This window comes from Pelophylax lessonae (assembly GCF_965119305.1).
Source record: "Pelophylax lessonae genome assembly, chromosome: 2".
NCBI classification, from domain to species: Eukaryota; Metazoa; Chordata; class Amphibia; order Anura; family Ranidae; genus Pelophylax; species Pelophylax lessonae.
The window spans coordinates 439,141,582-439,159,698 of record NC_138769.1 but is presented as its reverse complement, the minus strand read 5'-3'; the positions used below and the strand labels follow the sequence as shown (position 1 = coordinate 439,159,698).

Genomic DNA, 18,117 nt, shown 5'->3' with positions numbered 1-18,117 from the left:
TAGTTTATGTCTTTTTGAAAAATGATCCTTCATTTTGCTCACACTCAGCCTGTTCTCATTATACGTTCTGTATATGATCTGCTTTGAATCATTAAGTATTTTTGGCGGAATAATGTACATCTGTCCAATATTAAACTGGACTAATCTTGGAAAGAACTCTAGCACTGTAATTTGATTGTTAAGTCATATGTCAGCGCTATAAATATTTTAAAGACAATTACAGCTGGCCTATAAACATTTTGCTATCCAATATGCTATGAAATCCATAGCATTTGACTGTAGGCTTCATTCCAACTTCTCTTTATGTGACTGTAATAATTAATGTACTGTATGTACTTATGTAACAGGATGATGCCCAGACACGACAGTACATAGTGACAAATCACACCCAAAAATATTAGGAAAGGCAGGACAATGGTTTAAGTATGACATCAGACTGTTACAGATGACGTTAGGGTTAAACTAAACAGTGTTTCCCTTAAATTATTTAGGCTGACTAGTATCACAAATCTCAATCTGATGTAAAAGTTTGCGCTAAGTTATTGCTGTGAACCTATATGTGTGTACAGGATCAGAATTTGTGCATTTGTACTATTTACCTACCTCCCTAACACTTAACCTAAATAACAATGAACCCCAAGGACTATGATGCTCCATTAAGTAAGCCTCAATGGCAATTTATACCTTTTTTGCTGCGTACTTACCTTTTCCTGCATATGGAGCATCTGCGTTAAAATTTTAGTATAAAAAGTGCTACTACTATTCTTAAAATAACATAAATTTGTGCAGACTAAGCTTATAATAATAAATGCAGGACTGTGTTTGCTTTCTTTTACAGGTTTGAGTCTTTTACAGACCTATGTAGTATATTGCTGTAAAGCATCGGGCTGGGCATTAGAGAAATAAAAAATTGTCAGAATAGAATTATGTTTGGCAAAATAATCATGTACCTTCATTTTTTTTTTTTTTTTTTTTTTTTTAGAGCTGTTTACCCGGCCATTTCGTGGCTGTAGGCTTGTTCTTGGTCAGTGACTCAGAACATACTGGAACCAGAGACAGCCAGGAAAAAAAAGCATTTTTAAACTCCTTTAAAAGACTCCTAAATCTTTGACAGCATCCCAACACAAAGATAGGTTTCTTCGTTGTTTGTCCACATTTAGGGGGTATATTATGCAATATGCTTCACTTAACACCATGAATAACAAAATATAAATCTGTCAGTACCTAGCAAAAAAAGCCAACTCTTACTTGATGCTTATTATTGGCAATTACACATCACTTAAATCAATCAAGTGCACATATCAGCATTACCAAACAACTTTCTATTTTTGAATTACAAGAAACATTCTCTCTAAGCATGAAAATAAATGCTGCTCTGAACTTCACCATGTCAGATGACATAGTCTCTGGCTACCAGTTATATTGTGGATGTTTGGCATCATTAGTATCTACAGAAAGTCTATTGTTTTGATCAGACAAACCTTACCAGTCAGAAAAATGGTGCAGCAGGAAGAATATAAGGGTTTTAAATAATTAGCACATTTCGGTAAAAATATATACATTTAGCTGCTCTCTTTGCATGTAACTGTATAGCTACATGACATAAAAGTGATTGTTATGGGACCTACATTAGTCCATTTGACATAATCGACAGTATGGGCTCTCTTATATTCCTCTGCTTTCAGTCACCCACCCTACTCCAGAGAATGTTTGTTATACCACCAAAAAAACCCCAACTGAATGTATATATATATATATATATATATATATATATATATACTGTATATATATATATATATATATATATATACATACATACATATACACACAGAGACCATACCTTTACGACCACTGACAGGTTAAGTGAACAACAATGATTATCTCATTACAATGGCATCTGAAAATTGATGGGATATATTGGGCAGCATGTAAACATGTTTTCCTTAAGTTGTTGTGTTGAAATCAGAAAAAATGGGCATCACAGTTTTTTGTGCAGACCAGTCGGGTGCCCATGCTGACCTATGCCCACAGCCAAAAGTGCCTACAATGGACACATGAACATCAGAACTCGACCACGAAGCAATGGAAGAAAGTAGCCTAGTCTGATGAATCATGTTTTCATTTCCATCATGTGGATGGCTGGGTGAATGGGCATTGCTTACCTGGAAAAGAGATGGCACCAGGATACAGTAAGGGAAGGCCAGCCAGAAGCGGCAGTGTGATGTTTAGGCAATGTACTTCTGGGAAACCTTGGGTCCTGCCATTTATGTGGATGTTACTTTGACACATACCTCCTTCCTAAACATTGTTGCTGACCATTGACCAAGCACATCCCTTCATGACAATGTTATTCCCTGATGGCAGTGCCCTCTTTTATCAGGATGATGTACCCTGCCACAAGGCAAAAATTTTTCTAGAATGGTTTGAGGAACGCAACTACGAATTTGAGGTGTTGAAATGTCCAGGTCTCAATCCAAAAGAGCTTATGTGGAAAGTGCTGGAAAAACAAGTCCGATCCATGGAGGACCCACTTTACAACTTACAGGACCTAAAGGATCTGCTACTGACAGCTTGGTGCCAGAAAACATAGCATATCTTCAGACTTCTAGTTGTGTCCATGCCTTGACGGGTCAGGCCTTTTGTGGTGGCAAAGGGAACTGTTGTATATAAATTATACAATATATTCTGTGTTGAACATATATACTTATCTGGTATCCAACTGCTGTGTTTTTTAAAATTTCCTAAATTAATCAAAGCATACCTTATGATGCTTAGCTATGGCACTTCAAAGTATTTTTATATTTTTATGTCTTGTTCAAAGGAAAAATTAAAATCTTCAGAGGCATACTTTAGCGCTTCCATTAGGTAACCTAGATAGTGGCCACATAAATGAAAAATTACAGCGCTTTTTTCATTTATGTTAGGTTAGGGTGTTCTTTGTAACTCTACACTCATTGCACGCAGCTTCCGAATACCATTGAATGCTGAGATACTGTTTGATTCACTAGATAGTGGCCACGCATAGATGATAATTAATTGAAAAATGAGTAGAAAAGGCCAACATGTATGTCTGTTTTTCAAACATTTGTAGAACGAATAAAAGATTATCATTAAAAAGGGAAGGAGTTGGGGGAAGTCTTGTTCCACTGCAAGAACTTCATGTTTCTGCTACTGTTTTCAATTGTGCCGAAGAAACAGTTCTATCAGATATTTATAGAAGCCATACTATATAGTCAGTAAAAACATAATTTTCACTTCATTTACAAGTTTTACACTTTTTTAAATCACCAATTTTCTTACAGTAGAAAGGTGCAGGTATTGATGAACTATGATACAAATTAACCCCCTTTTGCTCCCTCACATGCTCTTTCTGTCTTGGAGTACAATCAATTATATTTAAGAATTATAGTCTGCACACTTCACTTTCTTAAGCAATTCTCCTTGTAACTATTCCACTTTCTGAGATTGTGCATCAACATCTATAGACAAACCTGAGTTAAAACAAAGAATCTTGTCATGGCAAACCAAACAATGGTCAACTTACAAAATACTTAACTGGCAATAAAGTTATACATTTTATACTCCATAAAGCAGTACTAAACTTCCCGCATGTTTTTTCCCTTCCCTCTTATCTACACAACACATATTCACCTGCACAGTGAATCCAACAGTGTCCTACTGTGATCTGCTGTTTGGATGACATAGCTCAGGTTCCACACAGCCATCTTGGACCTCCTTAGCTAGCTGCCTTTTCTAGGTTCTGGTAGCCAGCTCTGGAATATGCAATGGGCCCACCATCTATACCCTCTGTGTCCCTGGTCCTGAAGCCTCCTGGGAGATATTAAGAGAGTATCCCAGGAGGCTGCAGGACCAGGAACAAATGGCCGGGGCCAGAACAAAAATAATAAAAAAAATAACATTTGTAATTGTGGAGGGAAAGAGGGTTTGAAAAGATCAAACTCCAATTTTGGAGGTAAGTTATGCTTTACTATAATAATGAGTTAAACCCCGGACTCATTTTTTGAGAGAACAAATATTTACAACATAATGCCTGATAAAAAGTGTTTGAAGACAGTTCTGGGGTGACCACACTAAAGTGGAAATAGACAGACATTTTCTTGGTAAATTGCAGGATACGAAGCACAACAGTATCAAGTCTTGCCAGTCAGAGCTTATATATTAATATACAAAACATGTACTATCCTCAGAATTCCAATTATGGGATATAATTACTGACAAAGACAACGGTTTGGGTATTGTCCCTTGCCCACACCAGTGCAAAAATACCAAATGAGCCTTTTATTTAAATATTTCTATCAATATTATGTTGAAAACATTAGGAGATTCCTTAGACAATGCTATGCCTCATCAACCTATTTTTAAGTTAACTAAATACTTAAATTCTAATTACTCTCATGGAATATATTTATGCCTATACACCCCCAATTTTACAGTGAAACACTTGGGTTGCATGCAAAATATGTTATATGTCGGTTGCAGTGATTTCACTTGTTTCTTCTATTAGAACAAGTCAGATGGGGCTGTATGGCCCATATGAGATCATACTGTATACAAGAAGCACCAACTTTCCTACTGATGTAAGGAAATATATAAGTAATATACCCTTTGAGTGAGATTACACAAAAATGCAAAATGTAGAAAAAAAAATGCAAAAATCATTATTCTTACCAGTCTTTTGTCTATTCTTTGAAAAGAAACTCTCAACTTGTATTCACATTAATGCTTATGGATGCATAGCTTTAAAGCAGATTTGTAGACTTTCAAATTCACTCCAAGAAAAACACAACTGATATGTAGCATATGTTTTTCTGCTTATATTTAATTCCTTTGCTATATATTCTACAAACGAATAGTTGACCTAAAAGTTAAAGGGAGCATGCCAGTATAGAAATAATGAGACTGTCATTGCTGTTTGCTGACCTTTTTTTACTGGTACAAGTTTTAAGACTTCACTACTTAATGGCTCATAACAAGCATTCAGCCAGCAAAGTTGGGACCCCTGAATTGCCTAATTGTTATAGGGCAGTAACAATTCACAATTATGAAAAAAAATAAGGATGACAGCCTTGATGCTTTCATATTAAGGCAAGACAGCAACAGAAGCTCCCACGTTTTCGATCTTGGCAAATTTCCTTTAAATTACACTCTATATTCCTGCAGTAGATATTGTAAAGAGTTATTATCAATCTGAAAATTAGCACAAGAGAAATGGCAGTCTACTTACATTCCTTGACAGTTGGAGGTGCCAGTGAGCAAGAGTGACAAACCTTGCCATACATGCTTTTAGAACGGTTCTCCAGCATATAGTACCTTAGACAAGGAACATCATAAAGTAAATAAATATACTTTTTTATACAGTTTCAATGTTGGATATGTTTAACAATCCACTTTGCTGCAAATGTAACTTAACATAATTCATATAACTGGAGCAAATAATAGCAGAGAAATCAATTTGTTGTCTACTCCATAACTTGGTATATGTGTGCATTCAAAGTTAATTGTACTATGGATAGACAGGCTCCGAAAATGTGTTGAAAAAATATATTACTTATGTGTTTTACAATGTCATATTATTATAAGAGCTGGGTCACACTCCACGTTTCCAAGAAAAAAAAATGATTTTAAGGGTCTGTAGTTTCCAAGAGAAAATATGGTTTACATTATCTTAACATGAGGCATTGCCTTCACTGAAAGTCTTATACTACTGTAATTTTGTAAGTGATTATATGATTCAAGCTATTATGATGATTCATATAAATTGGACCTACATTCCAGAAAGAGTGGTTGGTGTTATTATAGTGTATTGGTCCCAGTCCATGTCTTTACTGAACTACTTTGTATTAATTCACACTAGATGCAATGTTATAACTTTTACTATACATCAACTTACCCTTGAATGCAAGGACCACATTCTGCATCATTCTTGGAATCTCCAGGAGTTAAAATAGTAGCCCGGAAAAATACCTCGCAGTCCTTATGTCTTCTGCATATTTGGTAGCCACCTTTAGAAAACTTGCCGGGAAGACAAGGCATGCAAGTATAGTCCTCATCTTTGGTGCCATATCCACAGGACTAAAGTGAAAACACACATTATTACAGAAAAATGACAGATCATGTCACATCAAAGATATTATTAGTAGTTTATTGCCACTAACATAGTTTCAGTGCTAGATAGTTATGCTAATTAAAAGGGGCAAATCTAACCATTTTTTAGTGTTCAAACTAATGGTTACAGCCTTATGTCTTTTTTTTTTTAATTCTTGGTATGCAGCATAACATTACAGTCTGACATGACATGATGATACCCGTTAACAGAAATGTATATAACATGAACAGAGAATTTCTACATATCAAAAAAGTAATAGACAAGTTTCCAGCACATCAATATAAAGTGTCTATAAACTTTAAGCCATATCCTCTCCAGCAAGTATATCCTGCATTTTGGTGGGCAGCCTTTTGTCTTGATTACCTACTAATCTGTACATATATGTTGTTACTTGAGTAATTATTAAAACGGGGATATGACATAACACCCTGAATTTGTCATCATGGTGGTGCAGCTGAAATCACAATAATTATTAATAAAATTATTAATTAGACTGGATAATTAATTGTCAGCCATCAAAAGATCACTGATTTTGTTCTTTCACTCAGTGCTTTTGCTTTGGAAAAAAACACCTGAAAAGCTTAAGAAAAATGCTTCCCTTTAAAATCAATGAATGTGTTCACACTGGGGCAGTGCGCTTCCGTTTCGGTGAACAAAATCCTGCTTGCAGCATTTTTGGAGCATGTTTGTTGAGTTAAAAAACATGTCCTTTAAAAAACATACCGCAAAGACTGGAAAAATGCTTCATTAACGCATAGGCTCTTTCAAGGCAGTTTTGATGCAAAATGTTTTTGCAGTTTACCATAAACAGGAGAACCATAAACAGGAGAAACACTACATGACTTTCTATCTTATTCTCCAGTAAAGATCAGCTGTAGGGAGACCACAGGTAATACCGGTGGCTAGACTTTTGTTCTCTATCTTCCTTTTTTGGACACAGCTTCCAGAGTTCAGTTCCTTTTTTAACATTTAGATGACTGCTATTACGTAAGACATCTCCATTGGCACTCTTGAAACCATTAGTATCTACTTACATTGTATGGCTCTTCCCCTGGCTCACACTCTGGACAGCTATGGCACAAACCAGTTGTCTGATTATAATATTCATTTGCACCACAATTAGAGTACTCTGCTAGAGCTGAATACACCAAAGACACCTGCAAAAATAAGATCAACGCACAAAACAGAACATCACTGGGATTCATTGATTTTGTTACTGTAATCAACATGTAAAGTGTTTATTGACAATAATATACCATTTAATCAATTTATATATTTTTGGTAAATATATATATATATATATATATATATATATATATATATATATATATATATAAATATAACTTTTTCAGCTAACTGGGACAAGACTGGTTTATATTATTATAGTATTGACAATTAGCCTTTTTAATGTACCTGAAATACAAAGGTTGCCAGGGCAGAAAGTCTCTTCAGGGAGCATAATTAATTCAGGGTTAAAGCAAAAGTTTTGCAGAGTTCCTGTCAGTGTTATATTAGTGTTGCTAATACAAATAAAGACAGAAAATACTCACCATTAAAAAAGGGAATATGTGGGTCAATTTACTATTGCTTTGTTTGTTCATATTCTTCCTACTGTGTCTCCCACCTATAAAAAAGGCACATTGATTAATTTTAATGTATTTAATTTCATTACTTTATTGTACATTTTACCTAACTAGATAAAAAACACAATTACAAATAAACATATATAGTGGCAGCCTCTTTAATATTAGTGACAGGCATACTTGAAAAAGATCTCTGCCAAAACTTTGGTTTTTCTTTTTTTGCAGAGTAATTTGGCAGAGTGCTTGTACATACTGTATATACATACACACTTGCAATCCCTGTTTTTACATCCTAAGTTTTAAAGATCCACAAGCAAAATTGTAAGCTCTACTACTGTCTGGCACAATATGACCTGACTGGAACTGGAACAGAGGAAGCGAAAAGTTACATGGATTGTAAAACGAACCTTGTGGTTCAGAATCTAAACAGTGGCAGTAAGCAGACTTTTCATTCCTGGTTGTTTTTTTATAAATTTACAGGCAGGAATAATATTTTTGGAAGAAGGATTCATTTAAAGGATCTTACCACCCACAATTCTATCTTTCAGTTTCTGAAAGATGCAAGAGAGCTAAATTGCACAGTGATTTCTTGCATCTCAGTGGATGAGTTCCCAGTTATGCACGTTTGCTGCAGCCATACAAGCAAGGCTCACTTTCCGTGTTGGACTTTTAATATATTTCATGTTATAGAAAAGGTAAGGTGGAGTACAATCAAGAGTTATGACAAGAAAACCAATGGAATCCCCAGTAGATAAATGAGGACAATTAGTAACCTGTTTTATCAAACTTCCCCTCATAGTGGAATACCATTTTTGGGAAGACCAGACATTTTACTTTAAACAAATGTTGCAGTCTGTAGGAGCTATGGTACTCTGTAAAGTGGCTGAACTTCAAAAATGAACTTCAGTCCCCTCCTAACTTTCTTACTGGGTAATCCTTCATAAACATACTCCCATGCCCAGTGGATCTCAGCATTGTTCTGCTGAGATCCACTGCTGCTTACCAGGCCCAACACAGCAATATTCTCTTCTGACATCAGGAGCCGGCTGTTTCTTACAGTCAGCTCTCTAATGATACGCACTGCTAGGTCCATCCTCCAGCGCTGTCTGATGTCCCATTTGATACCTTCCTGGAATATGTGACATAGATATCCCAGGAGGCTACAAGAGCAGGGTTACATCATTGTTGCCTAGGCAAAAATGAAGACATGGGTTCGACTGGACTGGAAGAAAAAAAGGTAAACACCCCCCCAAAAAAAAAAAAAAAAAAAACAAATGCGACTGCGAAGGGGGTAGAATACAGTAGTGAAAAATCGAATTTTGCTGTAAAAGTCCATTTAAATGTAACAAAATTTGAGCCTCACACTCAATAAAGACGCTTCAAACTATGAATGGATATGCAGGGCATGATGTGCCTGGAGGCGTAAGCCCACGCATTTAGCACAAGATTATATATAAGGGAATAACAAGGATTAGACAAAGTTTTAAAACCTGTACCACTGATCTTATTCCTTATAGAGGAGTTAGTCACGGCTTACCTTATCAAAGACATAAGATGGTAAAAAACTGCATGATCAGAAGTGTGTAGTTATCCTCTTAAGTAACACATGTGCTCCAAGGATGGATGGGTAGTCTGACTCTGGGTTAGGGTCACCCTCAGAATACAGCAGCTCCAAAGCTGATGGCCTATCTCATGGATGGCCTAGCACAGCAAACCCAACAAAATTTTGGTATAGCAATACAGCATTTTCAATTGCTAATGAAGGATGCATTACAATGATGGCAAATTGAGTGTGCAAACTTTGAAAAATTTTATCAGCAGATGCGTATGTTGTTTACCTTTCACTCTTCACTTGTGAGTAGAAATATCTAGGGATAATTGAAACTTCAGGTTGAGTCAATGTTTACTTTTTTTGGGTAAATTAAGAATTTAAAAATTCCAAGCAAGGCTGAGAACTAGCTAATCCGAAAATAAACACATGGGCCTAACCAACACAACCACCCCCATGCAAGTAGATTGTAGGAAAAATTTTGTATTTTTCTGAATAATACTACAAGGTAACAGAAAATAGGACCTAGTACCTAAGGCCCTGGTTTAATTTAATGAAACTCAGAGTCTCACTCAGAATACACTATGTTACTCGAGTACAAAATCAAAAGTAAAACGCACAGCAATTCACCCAAGAGAGGTCTCTCTCATCGGGATATCGTAGGGATATATTTTTGCATTTATATATCCCCATAGGTTTATGTCTCAGAATTCAAATCAGCTTACATGTAAGCTCTAGTTTTCCTTCAACTGACACTGAAATAATGGAAGATTATTTCAAAATGTATAATGTTTCCATCCTTTTCTCCTTACAGCTATTGTGCTAGTTAAGACATGTCTCAGAAGGGCAAATTGTTCTGTTAGTCAATTTGCTCTTTAAAAATGACCCTTGGCTCAGCAAAGGGAGAGAAGAACCAGTTTAGTTCTTCATTTTCTTTCATTTCAAAAGTCTGACAGCCTTCCTCCTTATGAAAATGTAAAATGCACTTTAGCACATACTGAAAAGTGTTTAGTTTGGCTGATACCTGTACACTCTGACAGCAGTTTGGTTATTATGGCATATTTACAAAGATATTTAATTAGCACACGCTTTTAACCCATTGACTGCAAAAATAAGAGAATAAAGTATTATATACTATTATATATTCAACAGTCAGCTCTAAAAAAGAATTGAACAATGATATTAAACAATTAGAAAAATGAAAGTATACATTTCAGTCTTGGATGCAGCTGGCCCAATTTCTAAAAGCTCAAAAGCTTTAGTGTGATTACTACATTTGGATAATTGGGACCTGCACTGCATGTCAAGAATGTCTGATGGCCAATGTTTTTCCAACTGGCATTCAAATAAACCTGAACATTTGGACCCTGCTAGCTCCCTATTGTATTAGCTTCAGTCTAGATACCACGTTAATCATTACACTAAAACTGCCCTTTACAAAGATTTTAGTTACCTCCTGACTGCAAAACCCAAAGATCACTTCACCATGATCCTTCTTCCAAATCTGTCCTGGGACTGTTGACCCTTGTTTACTACTACAGTCCATATTTCTCCTTCACCTTTGTTTGCTTGTGTAACATAAAGTGGTGTTCTTGGATCCCTTCTCTTTTCCATTTAGAAACACAAGAGTTAATTTACTAAAACTGGAGAGTGTAAAAATCTGGTGTACCTCTGCACAGAAACCAATCAGTTTTCATTTTTTTTTTTGTCAAAGCTTAATTGAACAAGCTGAAGTTAAGAGCTGATTGGTTATCATGCACAGCTGCACCAGATTTTGTTTTCTCCAGTTTTAGTAAATCAACCCCATGGTCTCAGGCAGCCTGTATCCTCCTAATCTCAGGTCCCTCATTGCTCCTCCTAGCCACTCCCTCTTGTTGAGTGCCCCCCCAGCAAGCAGCTTGCTATGGGGGCACTCGAGCCGAGCTGCAGTTCCCTGTGTCCATTCAGACAAAGAGCTGCTGTTGGCCCTGCGCCCTTTCTCGTCTGATTGACTAACTGACTTTGATTGACAGCCGCGGGAGCCAATGGTGCCACAGTTGTGTCTCAACCAATCAGGAGGGAGAGTCCTGGATGGCTGAGGGACTCATAGACATCGCTGGACAGGGATGGGGCTCAGGTAAGTATTAGGGGGTGCTGGGTACACCCAGAAGATTTTTTCTTTAACTTAATGCATAAAATGCATTAAGATAAAAAAAACTTCTGAATTTACAACTCCTTTAAGCTTTGGCAAAAAACAAAACAAAACTGGAAATGTATTTGTTTCTATGCAGAGCTGCAGTAGATTTTGCACTCTCCAGTTTAAGTAAATCAACCCGGTGTTTTAATTATGTGCTTTCTGAGTTCATTAGCACATTTTTTAGGAATACCCTCTGCTCTGTGTTATTATGAGTAAGACCCTCATTATTTATAACTATTTCCTTCTACAACTACTCTAAAAGACCTAAAGCAATTTTGGGCTAGGATCAAAATGTAAAATGATTAAATATAGTACATTTGGTATACATATTGTGATATGGGGTGGCTGTATTTCCAAGCATTTTTATAGAGCATATCTAGACTTGTAGCAAGGTAATGATAAACAGACTATGCAGAATCCTGAAAGGTAGAAGCATTTCTCTTGATGTGAAAATAAATGCTTTTATGTATGTTTTCTGTTAGGGTATGGATCCACCTTAAAATGAATTTATCAGGTGAAAAATACAGAAGCTGACTTTGATAATTTGTTTATAAAGGTGCATGCTCTGAGGTTGTCACTCTTATTTTTGATTCACTCTATGTGGAACAAGCTTGTGTATATCCGACAAGATAAAACGCATGATAAGAACATAAGTGACCAGCATTAGTACCCTAAGACTCCGTTCACACTATGTCGGATCCGACTTCGGGGCGACCTGTGAAGTCGCGTGCAGCGCGACTTGCACGAACTTCATAAAATGAATGTCTATGCAAGTCGCTCCAGGTCGCCCCGAAGTAGTACAGGACCCTTTTTCTAAGTCGGAGCGACTTGTGCCGCACCTATTAGAACCGTTCCTGTACTACACTATGGGACGCGACGGACCGCGACTTGTCAGGCTGACCAAGTCGCGGTCGAAGTCGGATCAGTGTGAATGGGCTGTGAAACTTCTTAAAAACAATGGCAGCTTAAATATTTCTACCTGACAGGGCCCTTTTTGGCAGCATTGATTCTTTACAATAAAAGTGGGTGAACATAATTAATAGATGAAAAATATTTGTTTCTGAACACTGAATGTTGGTTCTACCTTGTTTTTTTTACAGAAAGACAAAAAAACAGGCAGCTGTGGAGTAAAAAGGACACCTCCGGGACAACATGAGTGCATAAATACTACTTCAGGGCTAACAGTATACCATACTTCTGGCAGCAGTAATCCTACCCCTACTAATATAAACTGCTCTGATCATTTTTCCCTTATCCTCTAAAAAGAATAAAAATGGGCAGCTTAGCACATTCATATAGTAAAAACATGTACCTATTACATTGCTCTTGTAATACACAGTATGTGATCCAAATAGTTTTAAAAACATTTTTAAATATATTAATTTTAAAAATATTAATTTTACTTGTTTTATGTGACAAAACTACTTTCTGGACATATTTACTTAAGTGTACAAACTCTTAGTTAATCAGTAGGAATTCCTGCATTTTAAATGGGACTATAAAGGATCTACCAGTCTACCAAAAAGTTATATTTTACCTTCAGCTTATTATGGCGGTAGACACCAGCTAGCTATTTATAACACTTAGCAACTTAAAGGAGCAGACCCCTCTGCCCCCGGGTCTGTTCCCAAAGTAAAGAGTGTCAGTCCTCCTACTACAACATTTGTGTTTCCCTCCTCCAGTTGCATTCTTCTTCATAATAATAAGAAAATCTAAAAAATCCACACTCCCTCATTATCTTCATGGCAAATGGAAATGCAGGTGTGCAGATCTGGTCAATGGTAAAGATCCCACCACCAGAATCCCTGAGTAGGCAAAATAAACAAATGAAACATAAAAGAAGTTAAAAGGGAATGTGAGAAGTATAAGTTTTCCACTACCAACCTCCTTCTGACAAAGCCACTTGCCTGGCTGTTATGTTCGCCCATTACTTTTAATAATAGTTCTCAAATGCATACTTCTTTAGTGACCCAAAAGCTTATCAACTACCATTTTAGAAGAGCTCAGAAATGATAGCCGACATGCTTTGGTCACATCAGGTAACTATCCACCAAATTGATGTTGTTTTTTAGATTTATCATTAATCATTTAATCACCTTGAACTGTATCAGACTGAACTGAGCAGGAGCCTTTTTTCAGCTTTTATGATCACTTCTCCATGGTAGCCTCATTCACCTGTTCTGAATGGACAGGAGTGGAATGCAACTTGGTCTTCTGCTGCTGCAGAAGTGCCTTCTTTCACACCACTTTTATAAGGAGTGGTTCCTTGAACAGCTGTAAAATTCTTGGCCAAGTCTGGCTATTCTTGATATGTTTTACTGTTCTCATCATTCTCTGGAAACCCTAGAAGGTTAGCAATTTACAATATTCTGCAAACACCAGGTATGGGACCAATAACCATTCTGTATTCAATTCAAAGCTGCTTAGTGCTTTTGCATTCCCCTTTTTAATGTTTGGCTGAACAACAAACAAACCTTTTGACCATATTTGCTTGACTCATCTGTTGAGGTGCAGCCACATTATTGGCTGTTTGCATTAACAGGTTGCTTTATGAATTCCAAACAAAAGGCAACTTCAGAAATAAAATAGCATGAATTTATAGTGAATTAGGGGGTCAATGCTCTTGTGGACATAGACATTTTAAAATAAAAAAATGTAAGATCTAAAAAAAAATAAAACTTTTAGTATGGCATTTGTAGCAGGTTATTTTGTGAGATTTTACATACCTTGGATTGCTGAGCTATTTAACAGGGACTTCAGCAAGATAGCAGAATGACAGGGTGTGTGTTTATACAGGGAATATTATAGGGTATGCCTCTAAACACTGAAGATCTGTATGAGTGTTATTCTATACCCTATGTATGCACTAAATTAAAGCAGTGAGTATAAGCTTAGAGAAAGAATAGAGGTACTTTTAAAAGTATAGCTAGACAAAATCACTAAAATCTAATGTAATTTCAAAAGTGTTTTTCAGTATTCTTACATTTGCAGCTTTCATTATTATGATACGTGGGAATGAAGCTAAGTTTTCTGGCACTTCCTTTTATAGGGTGACAACTAAATCCTAGTTGTGCTTCTGTGTTGTCACTCTGTCAGACATGCTCCTGATAGAGACTAAGCAGCTGTGCCAACACACATTGCACAGGCATGGTCTATTGCTTTGACCATCAGGGAGCCTGCCATCAGCAACGACGTGCAGCCGGTACTGAAGTGAGCACATGTACACAGGAAATGGCTACAAAAGCTCCTAGAGAAAATCATCAGTACTGCAAAAAACACATGAAAAAAAACATGAAAAAGGTATAAGCATTATAAAAAAATGGGCAATTGTTTACACAGTGCCTTTGCAAACTTAACCCATTTAGGATTAAGAGCTGCTTTATAGTGTAACTACAGAGTCAAAACTGATAGAAGACATACAATACCTGAAGGAGGAAGAGATATACTTACTTTTCTGGTGCCCCGTGTGTTAAAACACCACTGCTTTCCTTCACTTTGACTGCTGCATGTATCAAACTATTCCAGGTGTGTAGAATACCTACTCCATGCTGTGCACTGTGGTTCCTCTTGCCAAACTGTTCATCTCTACAGGACATATGTGGTGACAGGAGGAACTAAAGCATGAGGTTGAGATCAGGTAGTTTACACCCACGGAAGTGTTATATACCCGCGGCAGCCAGTAATTAGCAAAGTAGAGGCGTGTGAACACACAGGCCATCAAAAGCTACTTATATTGCCTCTAGTTTCTCCAGGTATGTTTTCTTTCACCTTTAAACCTGTAATGACAAGGTCATGTTAAGTCCCAAACCACTGTCTGCTGCATACAGTGGCTTTCCTTGTTAGGTACTGTTGTTGCCCCCAACTTCTCCCCTTCACACACATAAAGATTGCCATAGATTGGATGTGTATATACTTACCGTTGTCTGACCTATTCTTAGAAAGTTGGATGGTATGTCCTTTTAATGCAAATGGCAGGAGGTTTCAAAGTCGGTGCAGTGAGCCTCCATGTTTCTACCCAATTACTCCCTTCATTGGTAAATTGAGTAGACCTGACACATAGGGGAAGTAATTTGCTATACAGATGCACATTTTGATGCAAATCATAGGGTAACTATTCAGTGAATGTTACTTGCTGTAAGTGGATTGCCCGTGTATTTTATGCATTATCACCCTGGATAAACCTTGGTATTTAATACATCTGCTATGCCATCTTAGGGTGAGATTTACTAAAACTGGATCAATCAGCATCTGATACAGATGTGCATGGCAGCCAATCAGCTTCTAACTTCAGCTTGCTTTGACAATAAAACCTGGATGCTGATTGGTTTCAATGCAGAGATAAACCAGATTTTGCACTCTCCAGTTTTAGTAAGTGTACCCCATATTTCTTGTGGAGATCCAAGTATCCATTAATTCATCTGCTTATCCTAACTGGGTTGGAAACATGCTGAGCAATCTAGCCTGAACATGCTTGCTAGCTGGAGTCCGGCTATTGCTTACACATTTCAAGGAGTTTCCTTGGAGCTGGATACACCTGAAACATTACTTATTGGTATTTTGATCTTTCAGTCACCAACCATGGTTTATCTAAGTGTTGCCATTTTGTGATATAGTGTAGCAGATTATTTACCAAGCATAACTCAAAATGATCCTAAAATACTGTATATAAGGAATAGAAAGAGTAAAGCAAAGTAGATATAAAATCTGCTTAGGGCAAATAATTGTGTATTTGTCAATGACCAGCATGGTACCATGATTGATAACATTTTAACTGTTGAGGAAGAATAAAGAAACCCCTATTCATATGCACCTACCCTTGTGCCTTGGGTTACATTCTCATCTTGAGATTTCATAGAAATGTCAAGAATAACAGAGATCAAAGGAAATACATTGAAAGTAAATTGACTTGGCAGAGGAGTGGCATTGGGAATATTATTTCAACTGCTTCGAATAATACTTGCTGTCACCTGAGGTAATTCTTCAATAAATAATATCACAATGCGCTACTGAAACATGATACTTATGATATCTACAGGATTTTAACTTATATTAATAATATGATATATAGATCTGGAAGCAGGACATTTTAGAATTCATTTATGCATGTTAAAATGTATGAAATTATAAGCAGCCCCTCACATTTTTGATATTCAGGGCAGAGAGGCTACCCCAAACAAACATAAACATTATTTATTATGATATTTAATTATTGACAAATGATTTTCTAGCTTTTTGATGTATCCATTGTGCCCAAAGAGAAATGTCTACATTTTGCTAACTGCTATGGAGTTGTTATAGACAAAACTGAAAAGAGTTGTCTACAGCAACGTAAGGGATTTCTGCACAGTCACCTCAACTTGTGTGTCTACAACTCTCCCATATCAGCATGTATTCCTTTCCACTGGGCACAGGTGCCTGTAAAAAGATATGTTTAATATATAAAGTGTTGTTTTTGTTTATATGTTCAAGCTCTGGAACACAGAGCAACGATAAAACCAATTTTTCATCAAATTATAATTAGGTATGCTTTATTATCCAACTAAAATTCCCCACTTTCTGACACTTTAAAACCGAGTAAATTCTACCCTAACATACATAAATGACGTATGTACCTCATGATGTCCTTAGCAGTAATAAAAATAGTGTATATCTCCAATAGCTCCAGTGTTGTGTACACATAGTATGCATTATGCATTTAAGATAGACTGCTCTAACATTATTAATGTAAATCATGCTGTGTACACATACTGTGTACTCTGTAAGTAAAGAAGCAGACACTGTCTGATTTGCAGAATAATTGCTTCCGGCAAGAACAAGATAGATTATAATTCTCCATCTGATACGAGAACAGAATTCTACTTGTCAGATCATTTTTTTTTTTTTTTTTGTGGCGTCTTCTTGCTTACACTATCCTGCCAGTTATACACACATAATATTACCATATTTTACACTTCTACAATATTTTAATAGGATTCTATACAAAATATTATCCTTAGGTTCTACACTCCAAATACCTTTATCTACATCTTGTGTAATAAAGCATAAAACAATGTGCAAAAATATAGTAACCCCAAGTAACCAATTAACACTGATTTAAACTAGTAAAAGAAGGCACTTGCTTTGTTGTTAAGGGTTACTGCTCCTTATGCATCAACGTTTTCCTTTACTTCTATAAAAATGTTTCTATATTTTACAAGTAAATAGGTGATATTGCTAATTCTTTATATCTGACATGAATACACAATATATGCTGATATTAAATAAAATACTGTACAGTTCATAATACTCACACAAGCACTTTAAAGGCAGAAGGCAGAGTTCCAGGGTAGTCGCCAATGTAGGCATTTATCCAGGCAAGGCAATTGTTTTTTGGGGTTTGAACATAAACTTTTTTTCCCTTTTATCCTCTCAGCTTACTGGTGAGGTGAGGGATCTGGCAGCCCTGCCTCTTTTCCACCCACATAAACAGTTAGCAATGAAATACACAAAGGTCTTTGAGAAACTGTTACTTAACTAGAACCTGCAATTAATCCAGTGTTTAGGAAACCATATGTCCTTAATGTCTTACACTGTTGGTAACCATTGCCCAAGGGCAAGAAGCTGGCATGGTGGCAAAATCATTGCTACCTGCGGAGGTTTATTGCACAGACTATATAGTTTAATTGATGTACAGTATTAAATC

At 36.5% G+C, this 18,117-nt stretch overlaps 1 protein-coding gene across 1 annotated transcript in view; it reads right to left on the bottom strand.

Moving 5' to 3' along the window:
• EDAR (ectodysplasin A receptor) overlaps positions 1-17,862 on the bottom strand; it is a 71,875-nt gene extending 54,013 nt beyond the window's left edge. The window contains exons 1-5 of the mRNA XM_082244548.1: positions 17,726-17,862; positions 7,678-7,751; positions 7,162-7,284; positions 5,912-6,093; positions 5,246-5,331 (exon numbers count right to left, since the gene is read on the bottom strand). Of these exons, the coding sequence (XP_082100674.1) occupies positions 5,246-5,331; positions 5,912-6,093; positions 7,162-7,284; positions 7,678-7,751; positions 17,726-17,780 (520 nt within the window). The 5' untranslated portion in view covers positions 17,781-17,862. The remainder of the gene's footprint in view (positions 1-5,245; positions 5,332-5,911; positions 6,094-7,161; positions 7,285-7,677; positions 7,752-17,725) is intronic.
• Between the last annotated feature and the right edge of the window lie 255 nt (positions 17,863-18,117).